Source organism: Hippocampus bargibanti, linkage group LG08, assembly GCF_051943395.1.
Source record: "Hippocampus bargibanti isolate YZ-2025 linkage group LG08, ASM5194339v1, whole genome shotgun sequence".
NCBI lineage: Eukaryota > Metazoa > Chordata > Actinopteri > Syngnathiformes > Syngnathidae > Hippocampus > Hippocampus bargibanti.
Window position 1 is genome coordinate 12,806,489 of NC_142741.1, and position 23,471 is coordinate 12,829,959.

General features: G+C 44.0%; 1 protein-coding gene across 1 annotated transcript in view; it reads left to right on the forward strand.

The window, feature by feature from the left end:
- Positions 1 to 4,891: 4,891 nt before the first annotated feature.
- Positions 4,892 to 23,471, forward strand: part of tmprss3a (transmembrane serine protease 3a) — a 46,519-nt gene continuing 27,939 nt past the window's right edge. Inside the window, exons 1-5 of the mRNA XM_089002236.1 lie at positions 4,892 to 4,897; positions 5,035 to 5,260; positions 6,711 to 6,812; positions 12,089 to 12,205; positions 13,315 to 13,438. Of these exons, the coding sequence (XP_088858362.1) occupies positions 4,892 to 4,897; positions 5,035 to 5,260; positions 6,711 to 6,812; positions 12,089 to 12,205; positions 13,315 to 13,438 (575 nt within the window). The remainder of the gene's footprint in view (positions 4,898 to 5,034; positions 5,261 to 6,710; positions 6,813 to 12,088; positions 12,206 to 13,314; positions 13,439 to 23,471) is intronic.

Below are 23,471 nucleotides of genomic sequence, written 5' to 3' on the forward strand. Positions count from 1 at the left end.
TGTGCGCTCGTCGGAGATGCACTGCACTGGGTCTGGGAAAGAACTCTGTGCCCACTAACATAAGTGGCCTCAGCTCGCACCTGCCCATTCCCCTCTGAACAAAGTACATCCCTCTGCATAGCCCTACATAACTGTGACAGACTGGAGAAAGGGATCTGTCGCCGGTGTGTCAGGGTCTGTGCGCTCGTCGTAGATGCACTGCACTGGGTCTGGGAAGGAACTCTGTCCCCCCTAACATAAGTGGCCTCAGCTTGAACCTGCCCATTCCCCTCTGTACAAACTACACCACTCTGGATTGCACTACATAACTGTAACACGGTTGGGAAGCCTCTACCTCTACCAACACACTCATTCAAAGGTGTGCTACTTGTTACTTGTAAGGAGCTCATTCTTAGACTTAACACACAAAAACACGTACATGAAAAAAAAAACACTAATTGCAAAACAGCAGGTCAGACAATTGACACACTACATGTATTTCCAAAACGGGGGTCGACACACCGTCCACCGAGTGATGGGACTGCACAGCGTCTTCATTGTGCAGCATCGCGGTCCCGGTCCGAAGTGGAGAGTCATTTGTGATCCGGGTCACGGCACCAATGTGACGGGTGTCACAACAGTGACTGTCTTCATCTCCACGATGCTGCCGTCTTAATGAAGACGAGACGCGTGAATGTGTCTTTTTATTTCTTTTATTTCTGCAACACAGTATGGCAGAAGGGATGGGTGAAGTCGCATGGGTTTCGTCTTGTGATTAACCTGAATCTCCTCGAGATTGTTCTCAAATGCAAAACATTGTAGATAACAAAACAGAATAAACAACGTGTGATTGTATAGTGGTTATTTACAGAAAAAGAGAATACAACACAAGTTCAATGTTATTTACAAGATGTCCCTGAACACATCATAGGCGGAGACTTGGCAGAACATGCGGTGCGCTTGTAATGGCTGGCGCACAGTTGAACCCGCCACGGACACTCACGGGCAAATGAAACACGACACAAGAAACTAAATATGGTTCAATAAAAACGAAATGAAACAATTATTACCTGCAACACAGTATGGCAGAAGGGATGGGTGAAGTCACATGGGTTTCGTCTTGTGATTAACTGCGCAATAGGAAAGCACTATGAAGCACATGTGCTCCAAAGTTCCACTCGACAAAACGTGAAGTAAATAATGACACAAAAAGTAATCTGGACTCGAAATGAATAAGGGAACTAATTAGATAACACTAGACAGTACAAAAGGGGAAACAAAATAAGATATTGTCATGAAAATGCGCACTAATTTGAGACCAACAGAAAATTGCGACTCACCCTGAATATTGTCATGAAAATGCGCGTTAATCGAGACCAACAGAAAATTGCGACTCACCCTGAATCTCCTCGAGATTGTTCTGGAAACTATGGGCGGGACATGGTGCCACACTGTGCGCCGTTGCGTCACTTCCTTCATAATTTAATAATCTAAGTGCACAACTCCGTTACATACACCCCCCTTAAATTATGCAGAAGTGAGGCAACATACACACGGAATACAATAGAAAGACAAACAGGCAAAATAGACAAGGTTATCGGGCAAGGATGTACAAGAATGCTGTCTAATTATGTCAGTCATCTGACCAACTACGTCAGGTGACTGGAGTAAGGGATCTGTCGCCGGTGTGTCAGGGTCTGTGCGCTCGTCGGAGATGCACTGCACTGGGTCTGGGAAAGAACTCTGTGCCCACTAACATAAGTGGCCTCAGCTCGCACCTGCCCATTCCCCTCTGAACAAAGTACATCCCTCTGCATAGCCCTACATAACTGTGACAGACTGGAGAAAGGGATCTGTCGCCGGTGTGTCAGGGTCTGTGCGCTCGTCGTAGATGCACTGCACTGGGTCTGGGAAGGAACTCTGTCCCCCCTAACATAAGTGGCCTCAGCTTGACCTCAGCTTTTAAATGCCCATTCCCCTCTGTACAAACTACACCACTCTGGATTGCACTACATAACTGTAACACGGTTGGGAAGCCTCTACCTCTACCAACACACTCATTCAAAGGTGTGCTACTTGTTACTTGTAAGGAGCTCATTCTTAGACTTAACACACAAAAAAGTGCACGTACATGAAAAAAAAAACACTAATTGCAAAACAGCAGGTCAGACAATTGACACACTACATGTATTTCCAAAACGGGGGTCGACACACCGTCCACCGAGTGATGGGACTGCACAGCGTCTTCATTGTGCAGCATCGCGGTCCCGGTCCGAAGTGGAGAGTCATTTGTGATCCGGGTCACGGCACCAATGTGACGGGTGTCACAACAGTGACTGTCTTCATCTCCACGATGCTGCCGTCTTAATGAAGACGAGACGCGTGAATGTGTCTTTTTATTTCTTTTATTTCTGCAACACAGTATGGCAGAAGGGATGGGTGAAGTCGCATGGGTTTCGTCTTGTGATTCTCCTCGAGATTGTTCTCAAATGCAAAACATTGTAGATAACAAAACAGAATAAACAACGTGTGATCGTATAGTGGTTATTTACAGAAAAAAGAGAATACAACACAAGTTCAATGTTATTTACAAGATGTCCCTGAACGCATCATAGGCGGAGACTCGGCAGAACACGCGGTGCGCTTGTAATGGCTGGCGCACAGTTCAACCCGCCACGGACACTCACGGGCAAATGAAACACGACACAAGAAACTAAATATGGTTCAATAAAAACGAAATGAAACAATTATTACCTGCAACACAGTATGGCAGAAGGGATGGGTGAAGTCGCATGGGTTTCCACTTGTGATTAACTGCGCAATAGAACAGCACTATGAAGCACATGTGCTCCAAAGTTCCACTCGACAAAACGTGAAGTAAATAATGACACAAAAAGTAATCTGGACTCGAAATGAATAAGGGAACTAATTAGATAACACTAGACAGTATAAAAGGGGAAACAAAATAAGATATTGTCATGAAAATGCGCGTTAATCGAGACCAACAGAAAATTGCGACTCACCCTGAATCTCCTCGAGATTGTTCTGGAAACTATTGGCGGGACATGGTGCCACACTGTGCGCCGTTGCGTCACTTCCTTCATAATTTAATAATCTAAGTGCACAACTCCGTTACATACACCCCCCTTAAATTATGCAGAAGTGAGGCAACATACACACGGAATACAATAGAAAGACCAACAGGCAAAATAGACAAGGTTAGTGTCAGGGTCTGTGCGCTCGTCGGAGATGCACTGCACTGGGTCTGGGAAGGAACTCTGTCCCCACTAACATAAGTGGTATATATATATATATATATATATATATATATATATATATATATATATATATATATATATATATATATATATTGTGGCAGGAACTAGGACCAGCCATCTCACCCAGCAGCATATATGTATAGATAGTTGGATGGATAGATAGATAGATAGATAGATAGATAGATATATTTGCTATCCATTAGCTAGCTAGCTAGCATTCTATCTATTTGAGTTACTTCGGGTTTGAGTGAACGCTGGCGCAATAACCTGCCGCTGCTCACCCACAGAAAAAACTTTAGCCTGTTACTGTGAAGTGACCTTGAGAGTTTTGAAAGGCGATTATAAATGAAATGTATTATTATTCTAAATGTGTGAAAAATGTGTGTTCGTGTTTGTGTGCGCGCTTGTGTGTGTGTGTGTGTGTGTGTCTGTGTGTTTTGCAAATGTGTCTGTTAAAAAATGTGTGTGCGCGTGTGGGTGCGTGTCTGTGTTTGTGTGTTTTGCAGTGGTTTGCTTCATGACTAAATCACACACTTTTAGAGCATTTCCCCCTGATGAGTGAGGTTTCTCACGTAAAAATGTATAATTTTTCAAAAAAAAACAAATTACAGATTGCTGTGTGGACAGAACTACTTAAGGATCTCACCCAGACATTTCAGCATTGTCACCTTTCCTCAACTGCAGTGGCCTTTACTGTAGTGACCAAAGACAGGAAGTCAGACACACAGAGAGGGGGGAAATAAAAAATAAAAATCAGACAGCAGGACATTGATGTTTTAAAGTTAAAAATATGAATATGTATAAAAATATTAAAATGTGTGCAGATAGATAGATGGGAAGAAGAAAGAGGGGGAAGAGGAAAAGAAGGACGAATAAAAATGGCAGGCATGTAGTGTAATTACTGTAAATGCAAAAGTATACAAATGAGACTTGTTCTAGATGTAAACATTTCTCCTGGGGTATTTTCGCGGGTAGACTCATTGGAGCTCAAATAGAAACGCTTTAGAACCTGCCGACTACTTTTTGCCTCGTGTGATCACACAAAGACCTGTATATTTTGAGTGAAGGTTTCAGGAATAAATGTAAGGTAGAACCAAGTCAGCAAGAAATTAAGATGTCCAGCTATGTAATAATTTATGAGAAAGTAACAAAACCTTGAAATCTCATCTCAAGTGGACAGGGACAGAGCCAAGACAAGTTGTCCAGTACCGGGATAATATTTCTCTTCTATGTCAGGAGTCTTGCTGTAGCACTTCAAAGACTTTTTGTGAGAAATCGGAAGAGCAGAAAGTAAAATGTTGTAAAGGTCAAGGCAAGACTAGAATATTGATTATGATCTCAGTGTCAATATCAGGTAGAATGGAACGTATCTTCGTGATGCTTTCTCCCACCCATCAATCTAAATTTTACAGTGATTGTTCTCGACATGTGTTAGCACATTTGAAGTGATATTGTAAAAACCAGAAACCCAAGTAAATATCAGTGTTTGTGTGAGTGTGTGTGTGTGCGTGTGTGTGTGTGTGTGTGTGTGTGTGTGTGTGTGTGTGTGTGTGTGTGTGTGTGTGTGTGTGTGTGTGTGTATAACCACAATGTTGCACATTAAGATATACTGCATATAAAGCAAGGGTATCTGCATGCCAGTGAGCACACAGCACAACATTACGTATAGTCTTCCGCATGACATATCTTCTATGTGTGTGGCACATAGTGTATAGTATAAAGAAAGCCATTTTTCGTTCATATTTATTTTCACCATGTTTTAAACAATTCTTTTTAGGAATTGAAAGCTGTAGCAGGGGAACAACAAAATACCTCCAAGATCGAAGTGGTTTCAGTGACAGAGGAAGACCTCCCCACTGCTGAGATCCCAAACACAATAAACATCAGCCCACTGGTTAGCTTAAACATGAGTTTCCATTCTGACAGCTGCAGAAATCCTGCCATCTCTCAAATTGCATCAAGTCCAACCATCCCTGTGACCAAAGTTCAGCCCTTTATAAATGGTAAGTCTTAACCCAATGCAAACAAAATTGCAATATATGCACATTTTTCTATTCTCCTCAGTGGCATGGTGTTGTTCAGAGTTTTAATAATATCTGGGTGGAGTTCCTCAAGGCATTGAGTGTTTTTGATTTTTCTCGGTTATGGCTCTGCAGCATCTCATTTACATCTGGACGGTGCCAGGGAATTATCAACGGTAACATGGTAGTCGACTGGTTCGAAGATTCACCCTACAGCACAGACTTGCCGGGTTCGATTTCGAGCCTTGGCCTTCCTGTGTGCATGTTCTCCTCATACCTGTCAGGATTTTCTCCAGTTTCTTTCAGAATTCTAAAAACATGCATCCAAGGTGTATTGTTAGAGTCAAATGTTAACTGATGTGTGCCCTCCTTCTGACCAAAGTCAGCCAAGATAGCCCTCAACCCTTGTGAGGATGAAGCATTTCAGATAATGGATTGACAGCGATGAATGGATGGATGAATGCATGGATGGATATTGGGTGGGTGGGTGGGTGGATGGATGGATGGATGGATGGATGTGTGAGCTGCGGTTGGGGTTGGGTGGATGGATGGATGTTTGGTTGGATGGAATAATCATTGTCTCCAGTAAATTATTTTAAGGGTCTGGTGTAGGAAAGTCCAGTCCAAGTTAGACTTCCGAGTACCACAGTGTTTTTGTTTCTGAAGTGGGTTTATCAAGCTCAGCCATATCCTTGAAATTTCACTCAACCAATCAATTTTTGCTTAGTGGGATTTGAAGATGGCATTTGAATGAGTGTATAGAGTACATGGGCTGTTAGGTCCCTTTCAATCTATTGTCAGACTTATGGGCACTGAGTATCATTTCAAGATCGATGTTTGTGTTTGAACAAAATTTATCGAGGCAGCCAGGGCACTGAAGGTGTTTGCTTTGGTGGCCACACAGTCTTTGCTTTGTTGTTCACTTTTAGTTGTAACTTTGACACAAATCCAAGTGTGAAGTGGCTGGAAAGAGATACAGCAACTCCAAACCTGGAAAGTTTGTAAAATCTAGTCGCTGCTTCTCTCCTTCAAGAGGTCCCAGATGAGTGGTTAGGATTCCTCCTCGAAGAATCTCCAATGGTTTGCACTGGAGAGACTGTCTTTCAACAGATCAGAAAATGTCTCAGAATTTACTCTGAAGAGAAGGACACCGGTGCCATCATTCTCTGTGTTTGGAACGATGTGACTGAGATCTGAGCCTGAATAATTAGAGATTGATTAAAACATATGGTGACAAAAAACAATATCTCATTGAAATATCCTACCTAGATCATCCCAACTGCGGAAGTGAAAACATTGGAGCATGTTTGATTGGATTCCATCAATTGCACCATTTACTGCTCCTGCTAATGAGAGAGAGAGATGAGGATGAATTACTGTATTACAGTCAGTCCGTCAAAGTCTGTCCTCTGAACCTGTACTCTTTTTACAGAGGATGGTTTGGTGGAAAGACTACTGGCCCATCGCATGGAGTTGATAATTACAACTTGTGTCATAATGGTGTTCATTCTTTCTCTTGGTGTTGGCCTTGGAGGTGAGAAACATTAGGTTTTTTTTCATTCATTTTCCCATTATTATTATTATTATTATTATTATTATTGTTGTTGTTGTTGTTGTTATAACAACAGCCCCTTGACTTGACATTGTGCCCTGGAAATATAAATGTGTCTCGAAGACTGACACAAATCCTCATTGACGAAACATTTTTTCAACACATTTTTACAGCATTGGAAAATATTAAGAACGGTTGTGTCATGTTTGTCCTATTATTCAACAATATTGAAACCAGAGAAATACATTTCCCTCCATCATCTTTTTCCATGTTTAAATATTTTTGAAAAAGCTCCACTAATGTGCGCTAAAGAGCCACATATGGCTCTTGAGCAGTGCGTTGCCAATCCCAACCCCCACCGAGCTAAACCTATAAATAAAAAGCTGTAAATAAAAATCTAAAATATCTATGAACGAATTTTCTTGCCAATAAAGAGGTACGTATGCAATGTATGTAAAAATGTGGTTGATGACCTCAATAATGTCATGAGGCAGTCACCCAGAGGTCACATGTCCCATTACCTGGGGTCAAAGGTCAATATTGACTTGTAGTTACTGTTATTTTGATTTTGTTAAAAATGGACCGCGGATGGAGGGCTTGTGTTTCCAAATTTCTACTAAATGAATAAAACAGCAAATAAATCTTAAAAGAATTCATATAGAACTCATATTAAAAGTAAATCGTTTACAATTATAATCGACGATCACTTTAGCAATCCAATAAACCTCAGCACTGCTGCGATGAGCACTAAATATTTCACTCCCTTCTTCCATTGACCTCGGCAGAGACTATTGGACTGTCATGGCCTGCAATGAAAATCCAAGATGGCGCCCGAGTAGGCAGCCGTCAGCAAGTGCTCTCTTAAGGCGTGCTTTTTTTGTCTTGTTTTGAGTTTTCTTTGACACTTTGTGTTGTTGTGCGTCTTGTGGAATGGATACGGATTGTTTTTCAGCATTTTTGGCCACGACATTCATCGAGGAGATTGTGCTGAGCGGTTGCACCTTTTCGGCAGCATGAATATGCCAGTACTGCTTTTGAATGGGTGGAATGTTAGTGCCATTTGACTATCATCGCTGGACATCACAAGGGCAATTGTGCTTTTTTGCGCCTGTTGTGGGCAGTGTTTTCACAGCCCCGCGTTGTTCAGTGGAAAGGTCGGTGCTGTTGGACCGAGCAGCCGCAATAAGAAGAAAGTGATGGAATTAATGATGTTATCTCTCTTTCTGGTTCGGCTTCACGGGTGCAAAATGATGAAAAATCAGCAGGAACCAAGGTGGTTAACAAAAAGATTATTTTAATCTCATAGACAGCTGAGACATGTAGTCGGTCGAGTGAGAGGGCCAGAGAGAGCGGGCAGCCCCTCCACCCAAGTTATATACAGCGGGGATGAAATCATTTCAAAGGAACCCATCAGCTACGAGATACAAGGGTGAAAATTGACATTAGAATGAACTTAAGAATGTTTAAGTAATGATTCACACTACAGATACGTAAGGATATAACTAAAGTACTGTCTTCTTCTTTTCCTTTCGGCTTTTCCCTTCAGGGGTCGCCATAGCAAATCAATGTCCTCCATCTATTCCGGTTTTGGGCATTCTCTTCTCTCACACCAGCTACCTTCATGTCCTCTTTGACCACATCCATAAACCTCCTCTTCGGTGTTCCTCTCGCTCTCCTGCCTGGCAGTTCAAGGCTCAGCATCCTTCTCCCGATATAGTCACTCTCTCTCCTGTGGACATGTCCAAACCATCTCAGTCTGGCCTCTCTGACTTTCTCTCCAAAGCCTCTAATATGAGTTGTCCCTCTAATGTACTCATTCCTGATCCTATCCAACCTGGTCAGAAAACCTCAACATCTTCAGCTCTGCTACCTCCAGCTCTGCTTCCTGTCTTTTCTTCAGTGGCACTGTCTCCAGTCCAAACATCATGGCTGGTCTCACCACTGTTTTATACACTTTTCCTTTCATCCTAGCTGAAACCCTTCCATCACACATCACACCTGACATTTTTCTCCAGTCTGCCTGGACACACTTCTTCATCTCTTTTCCACACTATCCATCGCTCTGGACAGTTGACCCCAAGTACTTAAAATCCTCCACCTTCTTTATCCCTTCTCCCTGTAGCATCGCTCTTGCACTTGGATCCCTCTCATTCACACACATATATTCCGTCTTGCTGCGACTGATCTTCATTCCTCTCCTTCCAGGGCATATCTCCACATCTCTAGTTTCTCCGCCACCTGTTCCCCGATCTCGCTACAGATCACAATGTCATCTGCAAACATCATGGTCCAAGGAGATTCTTGTCTGTCAGCCTGTCCATCATCAAAGCAAATAAGAAGGGGCTCAGAGCTGACCCCTGGTGGAGTCCCAACTCCACCTTGAATTCCTCCGTCACTCCGACATCTTACAGTCATGAGACATTTCTGTCACTCCAGACTTCCTCATGCAATACCACAGCTCTTCTCTGGGCACCCTGTCGTACGCTTTCTCCAGATCTACAAAGACACAATGCAATTCCTTCTGACCTTCTCTGTACTTCTCTATTAGCATTCTTAAAGAAAACACTGCATCTGTCGTACTCTTTTTTGGCATGAAGCCATACTGCTGCTCACAAATGTTCACTTCTGCTCTTAGTCTTGCTTCAACTACTCTTTCCCAGAATTTCATTGTATGGCTCATCAACTTTATTCCTCTGTAGTTAGTACAACTCTGCACATCTCCTTTGTTCTTAAAAATGGGCACGAGTACACTTCGTGCCCATCGTGTACCATTCTTCAGGCATCTTTTCACCATCTAAGATCTTGTTGAATAACCCAGTCACGAACACCACCGCCACCTCTCCAAGACACTTCCATACCTCGATTGGTAAATCATCAGGCCCGAGTGCCTTCATCCTCTTCAGCGCCCTCCTCACTTCATCATTGCTAATGTTTGCTACGTCTTAGTACACAACAGTCACGTCTTCTACTCTTTGTTCCTTCTTATTTTCCTCTTTCATAATTTTTTCAAAGTACTCTTTCCATCTTGCCATCACACTACTGGCACCTGTTAATACATTGCCATCTCTATCCTTACTCACCCGAACCTGCTGCAGGTCCTTACCATCTTTGTCACTCTGTATCGCCAACCTGTAAAGATCAGTCTCGCCTTCCTTGCTGTCCAGTCGAGCATACAAGTCATCATAGGCCTCTTGTTTGGCCTTTGCCACCTTTACTTTAACCGTGCGCTGCATCGCCTTGTACTGCTGTCTACTCTCGTCCGTCCTCTCAGTGTCCCACTTCTTCTTTGCTAACCTCTTTCTCTGCATACACTCCTGCACCTCCCCATTCAGCCACCAAGTCTCCTTATCTACCTTTCTTCCACTCGATACACCAAGTATTTTCCGACCTGTGTCTCTGATTATGTTTGCTGTAGTTTGCCAGTCATCTGGAAGGACCTCTTGCCCACCCAGTGCTTGTCTTAACTCCTTCCTAAATGTCACACAACACTACCTTTTTCAACTTCCACCATTTTGTCCTGACTTCAGCCTTTGGGTTCTTCATCTTCCTCACTGCCAGCGTCATCCTACACACCACCAACCTATGCTGTCTGGCTACACTCTCACCAACCACTACTTTGCAGTCACTAATTTCCTTTAAATGGCGCCGTTGACACAAAATGTAGTCTACGTGTGTACTTCTGCCTCCACTCTTATAGGTCACCCTATGTCCCTGTCTCTTCTGAAAGAACGTATTCACAATAACCATTTCCATTCTCTTAGCAAAGTCGACCACCATCTGTCCTTCAGGCTTCCTCATCTGGAGTCACCTCCTCATCATCTTTGTTTCCTGCGCAAACATGTCCATTGAAGTCTCCACTAATTACAATCCTCTCACTTCTCGAATTCATCAAATTCCAACCAAAATTTCTCCTTCTCCGCCAGCTCACATCCTACTTGTGGGGCATACCCACAAACAAGATTGAAGATCACGCCTTCAATTTCTAGCTTCAGACTCATCATTCTATCTGACACTCTTTTTACTTCGAAGACATTCCTAACAAACTTCTCCTTTAAGATAACCCCAACTCCATTTCTCTTTCTGTCTTCACCATGATTGAACAACTTAAACCCTGACCCTGAGCTTCTAGCCTTGCTCCCTTTCCACCTGGTCTCCTGGACACACAGTATGTCAACCTTCCTTCTCTGCATCATGTCAACCACCTCTCTACCTTTACCTGTCATTGTTCCGACATTCAAAGTTCCTACTCTTAGTTCGATACTCTTGTTCCATTTCTCTCTTTTCCTCCGGGCACACATCCCTCCTCTCCTCCTTTGACCAACAGTAGTCAATTTTCCACTGGCACCCTGAAGGTCAACAGTACCAATGGCGGCCGTTGTTAACCCGGGCCTCGACCGATCCGGTATGGGATTCAGAGGTTTGATTCGCATATTTATTTTGGCAAAATGTTTACGTCGGATGCCCTTCCTGACACAACCCTCTGTATTTATCCGGGCTTGGAACCGGCATAACAAGACACTGGCTTGTGCCCCCATGTGGCTACATTAACTAAAGTACTGTACATATTATATATATAAAGTTACAACTTAGACTCAACTAGACAAATACAAATCCGTAGAAATGAAGTAACATTGGATGTTTAAGGATGTGTATATTAAATTGTTCTATCAGAAAGAAGCCTGAGCGCTGATGCATATGTGGAACTGTCGTGGTTTGGAATTGAAGCGGCTTTACATGAGGCAGGAGATGTGAGACAGTCTCTGTTCATCAATGGATACTACAACTTCGTGTATGCCTTCAACATTTAGCTTGTAGCAGATGTGCACATTCCACCATGACGTCCCTGATCCACTGGTGTAAAGGACACTTTGATCCTCTCCTCTTTCATCTAGAACTGCTTCATGTAACAAAGAGTACAGAAAGTGCTTAAGAATTAATGACTCTGTGTCTGTGTTGTCATATTATTTGTTTTTTTTGTGATCTTTTGGCTTCAAGGTGGCCCCGCGAGAGTGGCTGCCTTTCCAGCAGCTCCTATATTTTGTTTTTCTACTTCTTTCATTCCTTTCATCTTCCTTTCCCAACTTTGCTGCTGTGAAATGTAGTATGTAGCTGTGAAAAGGTAAATCCAAATCCAGTCAAATGCAAATTGACACAATCTGAAAATAGATGTCGTCTTCTCACAAAGGAATATATTGTCTTCGATGAATTGGAGGGTAAAAAAAATAATATATTTGTATTTTCCCTCTATGTTTCTACAGTGGGTCTGAGCTGTGTTGGGAGGTTTCGCTGTGGGTTTTCCTCTCAGTGCATCAGAAGATCAGCGCAGTGTGATGGAGAGGTGCAATGTGACAATGGAGAGGATGAACTTGGCTGTGGTAAGACACATAGCAAAGCACAAGGGATGATTTAAAGGTCCTATGACTGACAGGAACTTAAGTTTTGATTTCATTCATTTATTTTTTTAAACTGGGCCCTTAACCCTAACACAGCACAGCACAAGGGCCTGACTTGTAAAAATACATTCAAATGTATTGTGTGCACTGTTGGTGAGGGTTTGACTATGTATTGAACTCACACTCAGATCCTGAACAGCAGGTGCTAAATTACACTTTCATTCATTCAACCAAACGAAACAGCTCATTGGCAGGATCTGTTTACAGGTGTATTTTATTTGATTGTAGTCAACAAGAGTGTGTGGCAATTGCATTTAAATACATGTGCTGTTTCTGCACAACATTAGGTGACGAACATTTAAATTGATAAATTTATCAAGATGAGCACGGGCCTAACATGCAAACTCCACACAGGTCCGAAGTTGAAATTGAACCCTGCACCTCTGCACTGTGAGGTTGCGCGGAACCACCGGACCACCCGGCCTAATCTATACACGTGCAAAAACTTGTGTGGAGACCAAGGAAAAGACAGGCTAAAGTTTATTTTGGAAGGCAGAGGTGCAAGCAACATTTAATACATCTTGACCATTCTACATGACGTCAAAGCAATAATAGCCAATACCGTTGAGTAATAATACGAAATAATTGATACCCACAAAAAAGGATATTGGCCTTGATAGATATTTTCGCACACAATGTCCTTTCCAATCTCACAGAACACATTAATAATGTCACACCAACATTGAATGTATAATTAGTTGAATGATTAAATGTGAATGTGAAAGAAAAAATATGAATGTGTGATTACACATATAATTACACGTATGAGCATTTTGACATTATAAGTGTGAGCAAATATTTATGAACAACTTTGTATTTTTATTAAAAGCATAATCATTCTTCATTGCAAGCATAATCAACTTAGCATTCCAGGCATCAGCGTTCTTCAATGCAAGCATGATCATTTTATCATTAATAATCAGCATGTGCATGACAACTAAAAACAATAAGCCTAACAACCATCCACCCCATAAAGTATTTATTATTGTGAATTATATTTGCAAATATTCGATCAACTGTTTCTATGTCAGTGCGCCTCAGCGGGCGGAGTTCAGTCCTGCAAATTCAGAAAGGCGGTGTGTGGAGGACAGTCTGCTCAGATGACTGGAATAACTGGCTAGGACTCTCAGCCTGCAAGCAGTTGGGATATACCAGGTCTTTTTTACACTTAAAATAACACATTGTGTGTGATTTGCTGTGATGCATGACCTTCCGCTCAACGTACTTCTTGAATTTTTTATTTATTGACAGAAACACACACACACACCTTTGTCTCTCTCCTATACCTGTGTGTGTGTGTGTGTGTGTGTGTATATATATATATATATATATATATATATATATATATATATATATATATATATAGGGCGGCCCGGTAGTTGAGTGGTTTGTGCACAACGGCTTCACAGTGCAGAGGTCGCCGGTTCGCGTCCCGGTCCGGCCTCCCTGTGTGGAATTTGCATGTTCTCCCCGGACCCGCGTGGGTTTTCTCCGGGTCCTCCGGTTTCCTCCCACACTCCAAAAACATGCATGGCAGGCAGATTGACAACTCCAAATTGTCCCTAGGTGTGCGCGTGAGAGTGACTGTTGTACGTCTTTGCGTGCTCTGCGATTGGCTGGCAACCAATTCAGGGTGTGTCCCGCCTCGTGCCCGAAGACAGCTGAGATAGGCTCCAGCACCCCCCGCGACCCTAATGAGGAATAAGCGGTACGGAAAATGGATGAATGGATATATATATATATATATATATATATATATATATATATATATATATATATATATATATATATATATACACAGTAAAGTCTCGTTATATCGATATCCAAGGGAGTCCGAAAAAATATCGATATAACCGGGACTATCGATATATCCGACCCTGTTTGCATGTAATTTTCTCCGTGCGTGCATCGAAATAGTATCGATATAACCGGGACTATCGATATATCCGATATCGATATAACGAGACTTTACTGTATATATATTGTGATATCATGAGAGGCTAGCTCTCATCGGGACAGGACAAGAAGTGCAATGGACGACAGGTTTGGATACAAACAAAAGGTTTTAATCAAGGGTTCCAGGGGGAATTCACAAGCAACAAACGTTTGAATAGTGTCTCTTCCAATACCTATCAAAATAAAGTCTCTTCTGATACTTAAATCCAAATAAAGTCTCTTCTGATACTTAAATCCAAATAAAGTCTCTTCTGAGGTAAAACTGAAGACGGAGTTCTTTTACAAGAGTCTCTAGGCCTCACCCCTCTTGACGTCCTCCTCATGTAGCCTAGCCACCTTAGCAAGGTCCAAGTCGTGTGGTCCCAACTGGCAATGAGTTCCACGCAGCAATCAACTTCTTCACAGAGCACAGCAATCGAGCTTGTCTTCCCCGGCCTCCACACTCAGAGGCTCTCTGCCTTAAGAGCCTTGCCTGCCAATCAAGCCGTGATCAGCCGCAGGTGTGTGGTTTGAATTGCTGCCTTCCACCAGATGGGGCCAAGAGTCTCTCTGGGTGGAGCCATCTTAGGGGGATGTATTTGCCCTCCAGGACACAGCCTCTCGTGACATCACTATATATATATATATATATATATATATATATATATATATAAAAATAAAAAAATAAATCCTCGTCTCACCCACCATGGGTGGTGTCTGTCCTCATTTCAGCTCGGGTCCTCTACCAGAGGCCAGGAAGCTTGAGGGTTCTGCGCAGTATCCGTGCTGTTCCCAGCACTGCGCTTTTCTGGACCGAGATATCCGATGTTGTTCCCGGGATCTGCTGCAACCACTCGTCGAGTTTGGGGGTCACTGCCCCAAGTGCTCCGACCACCACAGGCACGACTGTCACCTTTACCTTCCAGGCTCTCTCCAGCTCCTCTCTGAGCCCTTGGTATTTCTCGATTTTCTCATGTTCCTTCTTTCTGATGTTCCCATCACTCGGGACCGCTACATCCACGACAACGGCTTTCCTTTCCCCTTTATCTATGACCACGATATCTGGTTGGTTGGCCATTACCATCTTGTCAGTCTGTATCTGGAAGTCCCACAGGATTTTTGCTCGGTCATTCTCCACCACCTTGGGAGGTGTTTCCCATTTTGACCTTGGGGTTTCCAGTCCATACTCCGCACAGATGTTTCAGTAGACTATGCCAGCCACCTGGTTATGGCGCTCCATGTAGGCTTTCCCTGCCAGCATCTTACACCCCGCAGTTACGTGTTGGATTGTCTCAGGTGCCTCTTTGCACAACCTACACCTTGGGTCTTGTCTGGTGTGGTATATCCCTGCCTCTATGGCTCTGGTGTTTAGGGCCTGCTCTTGGGCAGCCAGGATGAGTGCCTCTGTGCTGTCCTTTAGGCCAGCCCTCTCTAGCCACTGATAGGACTTCTTGAGATCAGCCACTTCTGCTATGGTTCGGTGGTACTTCCCGTGTAGGGGCTTTTCCTCCCATGATTGTCCCTCTTCCAGCACCTCATCCTCTGTTCCCCATTGACTGAGACATTCTCTGAGTACATCATCCGTTGGAGCCTTCTCTTTGATGTATTCATGGAGCTTGGATGTTTCATCCTGGACAGTGGCTCTCACACTCACTAGTCCCCGGCCTCCTTCCTTACGGCTTGTGTACAGTCTCAGGGTGCTGGACTTGGGATGGAACCCTCCGTGCATGGTGAGGAGTTTTCGGGTCTTAAAATCCGTGGTCTGAATCTCTTCCTTTGGCCACCTTATTATTCCTGCAGGGTATCTGATCACTGGCAGGGCATAGCTGTTTATTGCCCGGGTCTTGTTCTTGCCATTGAGCTGGCTTCTGAGGACTTGCCTCACCCGCTGGAGGTATTTGGTCGTAGCCGCTTTCCTTGTTGCTAATTCGAGGTTGCCATTGGCCTGTGGTATACCGAGGTACTTGTAGCTGTTTTCAATGTCTGCAATTGTTCCTTCAGTGAGTGAGACCCCTTCAGTGTGGACTACCTTGCCCCTCTTAGTCACCATCCGACTACATTTCTCCAGCCCGAATGACATTCCGATATCACTGCTGTAGATCCTGGTTGTGTGGATCAGGGAATCTATGTCCCTTTCGCTCTTAGCATACAGCTTGATGTCATCCATGTAGAGGAGGTGACTGATCGTAGCTCCATTTCTGAGGCGGTATCCATAGCCTGTCTTGGCGATTATCTGGCTGAGGGGGTTCAGTCCTATGCAGAACAGCAGTGGGGAGAGTGCATCACCTTGGTATATGCCACATTTGATGGACACTTGCGTTAGTGGCTTGCCATTGGCTTCAAGTGTGGTTTTCCACATCCTCATCGAGTTTGCAAGGAAGGCTCTCAGGGTCCTGTTCACCTTATACAACTCCAAGCATTCATTGATCCATGTGTGTGGCATCGAGTCATATGCTTTCTTGTAATCAATCCAGGCTGTGCACAGGTTGGTATGTCGGGACCTGCAGTCTTGAGCGACTGTTCTGTCAACCAGCAGCTGCTGTTTGGCACCTCTAGTATCTCTACTAATGCCTTTCTGTGCTTTGCTCATGTGTTGATCCATGTGTCCACTTATCTTAGCCGCAATGATGCCTGACATGAGCTTCCATGTTGTGGACAGACAGGTTATTGGCCGATAGTTGGAAGGAACTGCACCCTTTGAGGAATCCTTCATGATCAGGATTGTTCGCCCTTCGGTTAGCCATCCTGGGTGAGTCCCATCCATCAGCAGCTGGTTCATTTGTGCTGCTAGGCGCTCGTGGAGAGCTGTGAGTTTCTTTAGCCAGTAGGTGTGGACCATATCCGGGCCTGGTGCCGTCCAGTTTTTCATACCTGAGACTCTTCCTTGTATATCTGCCGCTGTGATGGTAACTGGGTTCTGTTCAGGGAGGTTGCTGTGCTCCTCTTTCAGAGTCACCAGCCATTGTGCACTGCTGTTATGTGCGACCTCCTTCTCCCATATGCCTTTCCAGTATCTTTCAGTTTCCAGCCTTGGAGGGTCTGCTCTGCTGTTAGAACCCTGCCACTGAGCGTACACTTTCGCAGGTTGTGTTGCGAACAGCCTGCAATATATATATATATATATATATATATATATATATATATATATATATATATATATATATATATATATATATATATATATATATAGGGCGGCCCGATAGTCGAGTGGTTAGCACACCGGCTGCACAGTGCAGAGGTCGCCGGTTCGCGTCCCGGTCCGGCCTCCCTGTGTGGAGTTTGCATGTTCTCCCCGGACCCGCGTGGGTTTTCTCCGGGTCCTCCGGTTTCCTCCCACACTCCAAAAACATGCATGGCAGGCAGATTGACCACTCCAAATTGTCCCTAGGTGTGAGAGTGACTGTTGTATGTCTTTGTGTGCCCTTCGATTGGCTGGCAACCAATTCAGGGTGTCCCCCGCCTCGTGCCCGAAGACAGCTGAGATAGGCTCCAGCAACCCCCGCGACCCTAATGAGGAATAAGCGGTATGGAAAATGAGATGAGATGATATATATATATATATATATATATATATATATATATATATATATATATATATATATATATATATAGTAAAGTCTCGTTATATCGATATTCAAGGGAGTCCGAAAAAATATCGATATAACCGGGACTATCGATATATCCGACCCTGTTTGCATGTAATTTTCTCCGTGCGTGCATAGAAATAGTATCGATATAACCGGGACTATCGATATATCCGATATCGATATAACGAGACTTTACTGTGTATATATATATATATATATCAGTGACGTGTGGTGAGGTTCATGGCTGGTGAGGCACTGACGTCATTGATGACGTCACCACTCGTCTCTACTTCGTATTTGAATGGTAAATGTGAAAATTCAGCGATTTTGAAAAAAATCCTAAAACGGTGAAGTTAAATGGACAAGAACTTTAAAGTACAAATCATTAAATACATCTAACTGGTTAATTTATTACATTTAATTAATTATTACATTTTTTCCATATACAAACTGTAGCATTGAAAAAACACATAAAACATCATTATCATCTTACCTTTACTTATAAATGAAGTCCATGTGCCGCTCCTTCTGAAGAAAAGAATCCATAACTTGTTGGTAGAAGTGCTCCTTTTCTTTCTTCAGTTTGAAAAGTCTCTCCATCTCAATGGAGATCACTGCCAGTGAAGAAAGTCGTACTTCATCCATCCTGTTACGACTGTATGTTTTCAGTCTTTTCAGCATTGAGAATGACCGCTCCACCGACGCCGTAGTGGCTGGAATAGTGAGCACGAGCTGGAGCAACTTTGCCGCCTCAGGAACATTTGTGATGAGATCCTTCTGGGCCAAAAAGCTGAGAAGCTGTCCAGGAGATTTACATTCATCCCTCACTGTTTGTGAGCGATATAGTCCAACGAGATCCACCTTTAGTTTCACAAAATCAAAGAATTTGGCATACTTTGATAGGCTCTGAAGTTTTGTATCATCAAATTGTTGCGACATTTCACTGAATTTCGCGCAGTCTACCAAACCAAGGAAAGCCAGCTCACCAAAATGATCAAACCTGTCCTTCACTTGACAATTAACATTGTCCAGAATGTCACAAAACACTCGTTTTCGTTCACATCTAACTGAATGTCGGTCTCCACTCTCTTTTAATCCTAGTGCACTACATTTCTGCTCAAATCGGTCACAGAAACTGTCAAACTTCAGTCTCATGCGCTCGAGAGCTGCAACAGAGTCGCGGATGCGTGCACGACAATATTCAATGTCCATTACTTTGTTTTACAGCACTCTGAAAAGTGCATCAGTTTCATTGAAATATCCTCATACACCATAAGGAGAAAGCAGGTTGATGCTTTTGAGAGCCACCGTTCATATCCTGCTGCCATCATCAGTGTGTCATTATCCCAGTTGTCCGCATTTTCCATAATTACATGGAATAAGGCGCGCAGATCATTTTGGTGCATGCTTATTGTCTGGAGCAGCCTGGAGTTAGAGCTCCATCTCGTAGGTGCTGCTCTGGGTAAGCGGCGCTTGACAACATCATCCAGTAAGTGAGTGCGCTTTGTGGACTTGTTGAAAAATGAAGCTAGTCCCTCAGCTGTTTTAAAAAACGTGCAACATTCTGGCATGCACTTTGCTGAATGCATGAGCACCAAGTTCAGCTTGTGTGCGTAACAGTGCGTAAACATGGCTTCGGGCACTTTTTCTTTAACTTTAGCTTGCACGCCATTGAGCTCTGAGGCCATTACAGCGGCACCATCATATGTCTGAGCGATAAGCTTGTCAGTACAGTTATACTTCTCCAACACTCCCAGGACGTACTTGGCAATGGCAGGAGCGCGTCTGTCCTCACTCACGTCATCAAAACCCAAAAACGCCTCATTCACCTCACAGCCTGCTTCTGATGAAACCACATACCGTAATATGACTGAAATCTGACCATGGTTTGTGACATCTGTTGTCTCATCTACTTCTACAGCAACAAATGGGGCTGCACCGATCTCCTTTTTAATATCATTCCTTATGGCATCGCCTACTGCTTCGATTAAATCGTTCTGTATTCTGTTTGACAAGCCAGAAAATACAGTGGATGTCTCCAAATGTTGAGCTAGCCAGTCATCTTTCTCAGCAAAAGCATGCAATAATTCAACAAAGTTGCCACGATTAGCAGAGCCCACACTTCCATTTCCACGAAATGCCAACTGTTGTTTGGCGAGGAAGCAGGTGGCATTGATGAGATCTTTTAAAATCTCTCTGTTCTCCTTTAACTTAGCATTGTGGATGCTAATGTTGAGCCTTCGCTGTTCGTCCAAAGCCAAGTCTATCCTGGACATCCCAAACGTTTTAAGCGCGATTTGACTTTCGATGTGCGTGGTCGACCGCTCATGTTTAAGGAGGCTTCTTTGCAAATTCTTCAAGTCACAATATCCCATTTGAGTCCAGACATTGTTAGCAGTTGAAAACAGAAGGCAGGAAAAGCAGAAAAGGCGGTTTCTTGCTGGACATCCACACAGCCAGCCTTTTCATGTGTACCAGTCCGCCTAAAAAAAGAGCGAGTATTGTGTCCCGTTGTCTGAAGCAAACCTTTTAGCTCCGGTGTTGGTCTTCCTTTAATAATGATCTCCTGCTTCGACTGAAAGTCCAATGTGGAAAATTTCCTGAGTTTCGACACGTAATCCTCCATCTTGAAAATGAGGCTTGAAAATATGGACAGATGCTAACTGTTGTTAACTGCTTACTGTAGCTTGCTACCACTAATTCTATTATCCTTAGGCCACAGCGTTGTAATGTCTGGGATCACCAGCGACCCCTAGCATGAGGCAGGAAAACTGCGTGCCTCACCGAATGCCTCTTCGCTGGCGTTTTATGATCACTCAATAGCTCAGCACAAGAAACAAACACGTTACACACATATTGTTGTTGATGAAAAAAACAGCACTGTACATTATATACACCAGCGAAGCTATGTAAATTTAGCTGTGGTTGAACATTTTAATAAACATACCGACGTACAGAGAGACAGCAATACCATCCCACGGCATAACTGTTGCGCAATCCATGGTGAGGCTCAGAGGGCAGCTGCCTCACCGCATGTCTCTTCTCAGTATTTGAACGGAAATTCCGCGATTTTCAAAAAAATAAACATCCAAAATGGTAACTTTAAATGGAAATTATCTGTAAAGCACACATTACTAAATACAATCATTTAATGTATTTTTTTTTCTTTATATAATGACAGGTGAGGCACTGCCTCCCCTGCCTCTAGTGACTGCACGTCACTGATATATATATATATATATATATATATATACACCATGGAAAAGACGGTTGGAGGCCAAGATCAAGGCGGCTCGGAAAGATGTGAGTCAATTGACGGAGACCCAGAGAGGTGTGAATAAAAGGCCAATACCCAAGAGGTACATGCAGATAACCATACCTGAAGCACTCGAAACTGCCAAACAAAGGCTCCAGGCCTTGGCCAGTCGCCTAAAGAGGTACACGAAAGAGAATGAGGCCAGAAGAATAAACAGGCTGTTCGCAACACAACCTGCGAAAGTGTACGCTCAGTGGCAGGGTTCTAACAGCAGAGCAGACCCTCCAAGGCTGGAAACTGAAAGATACTGGAAAGGCATATGGGAGAAGGAGGTCGTACATAACAGCAGTGCACAATGGCTGGTGACTCTGAAAGAGGAGCACAGCAACCTCCCTGAACAGAACCCAGTTACCATCACAGCGGCAGATATACAAGGAAGAGTCTCAGGTATGAAAAACTGGACGGCACCAGGCCCAGATATGGTCCACACCTACTGGCTAAAGAAACTCACAGCTCTCCACGAGCGCCTAGCAGCACAAATGAACCAGCTGCTGATGGATGGGACTCACCCAGGATGGCTAACCGAAGGGCGAACAATCCTGATCATGAAGGATTCCTCAAAGGGTGCAGTTCCTTCCAACTATCGGCCAATAACCTGTCTCTCCACAACATGGAAGCTCATGTCAGGCATCATTGCGGCTAAGATAAGTGGACACATGGATCAATACATGAGCAAAGCACAGAAAGGCATTAGTAGAGATACTAGAGGTGCCAAACATCAGCTGCTGGTTGACAGAACAGTCGCTCAAGACTGCAGGTCCCGACATACCAACCTGTGCACAGCCTGGATTGATTACAAGAAAGCATATGACTCGATGCCACACACATGGATCAATGAATGCTTGGAGTTGTATAAAGTCAACAGGACCCTGAGAGCCTTCGTTGCAAACTCGATGAGGATGTGGAAAACCACACTTGAAGCCAATGGCAAGCCACTAACGCAAGTGTCCATCAAATGTGGCATATACCAAGGTGATGCACTCTCCCCACTGCTGTTCTGCATAGGACTGAACCCCCTCAGCCAGATAATCGCCAAGACAGGCTATGGATACCGCCTCAGAAATGGAGCTACGATCAGTCACCTCCTCTACATGGATGACATCAAGCTGTATGCTAAGAGCGATAGGGACATAGACTCCCTGATCCACACAACCAGGATCTACAGCAGTGATATCGGAATGTCATTCGGGCTGGAGAAATGTAGTCGGATGGTGACTAAGAGGGGCAAGGTAGTTCACACTGAAGGGGTCTCACTCCCTGAAGGAACAATAGCAGACATTGAAAACAGCTACAAGTACCTTGGTATACCACAGGCCAATGGCAACCTCGAATTAGCAACAAGGAAAGCGGCTACGACCAAATACCTCCAGCGGGTGAGGCAAGTCCTCAGAAGCCAGCTCAATGGCAAGAACAAGACCCGGGCAATAAACAGCTATGCCCTGCCAGTGATCAGATACCCTGCAGGAATAATAAGGTGGCCAAAGGAAGAGATTCAGACCACAGATGTTAAGACCCGAAAACTCCTCACCATGCACGGAGGGTTCCATCCCAAGTCCAGCACCCTGAGACTGTACACAAGCCGTAAGGAAGGAGGCCGGGGACTAGTGAGTGTGAGAGCCACTGTCCAGGATGAAACATCCAAGCTCCATGAATACATCAAAGAGAAGGCTCCAACGGATGATGTACTCAGAGAATGTCTCAGTCAATGGGGAACAGAGGATGAGGTGCTGGAAGAGGGACAATCATGGGAGGAAAAGCCCCTACACGGGATGTACCACCGAACCATAGCAGAAGTGGCTGATCTCAAGAAGTCCTATCAGTGGCTAGAGAGGGCTGGCCTAAAGGACAGCACAGAGGCACTCATCCTGGCTGCCCAAGAACAGGCCCTGAACACCAGAGCCATAGAGGCAAGGATATACCACACCAGACAAGACCCAAGGTGTAGGTTGTGCAAAGAGGCACCTGAGACAATCCAACACGTAACTGCAGGGTGTAAGATGCTGGCAGGGAAAGCCTACATGGAGCGCCATAACCAGGTGGCTGGCATAGTCTACCGAAACATCTGTGCGGAGTATGGACTGGAAACCCCAAGGTCAAAATGGGAAACACCTCCCAAGGTGGTGGAGAATGACCGAGCAAAAATCCTGTGGGACTTCCAGATACAGACTGACAAGATGGCAATGGCCAACCAACCAGATATCGTGGTCATAGATAAAGGGGAAAGGAAAGCCGTTGTCGTGGATGTAGCGGTCCCGAGTGATGGGAACATCAGAAAGAAGGAACATGAGAAAATCGAGAAATACCAAGGGCTCAGAGAGGAGCTGGAGAGAGCCTGGAAGGTAAAGGTGAC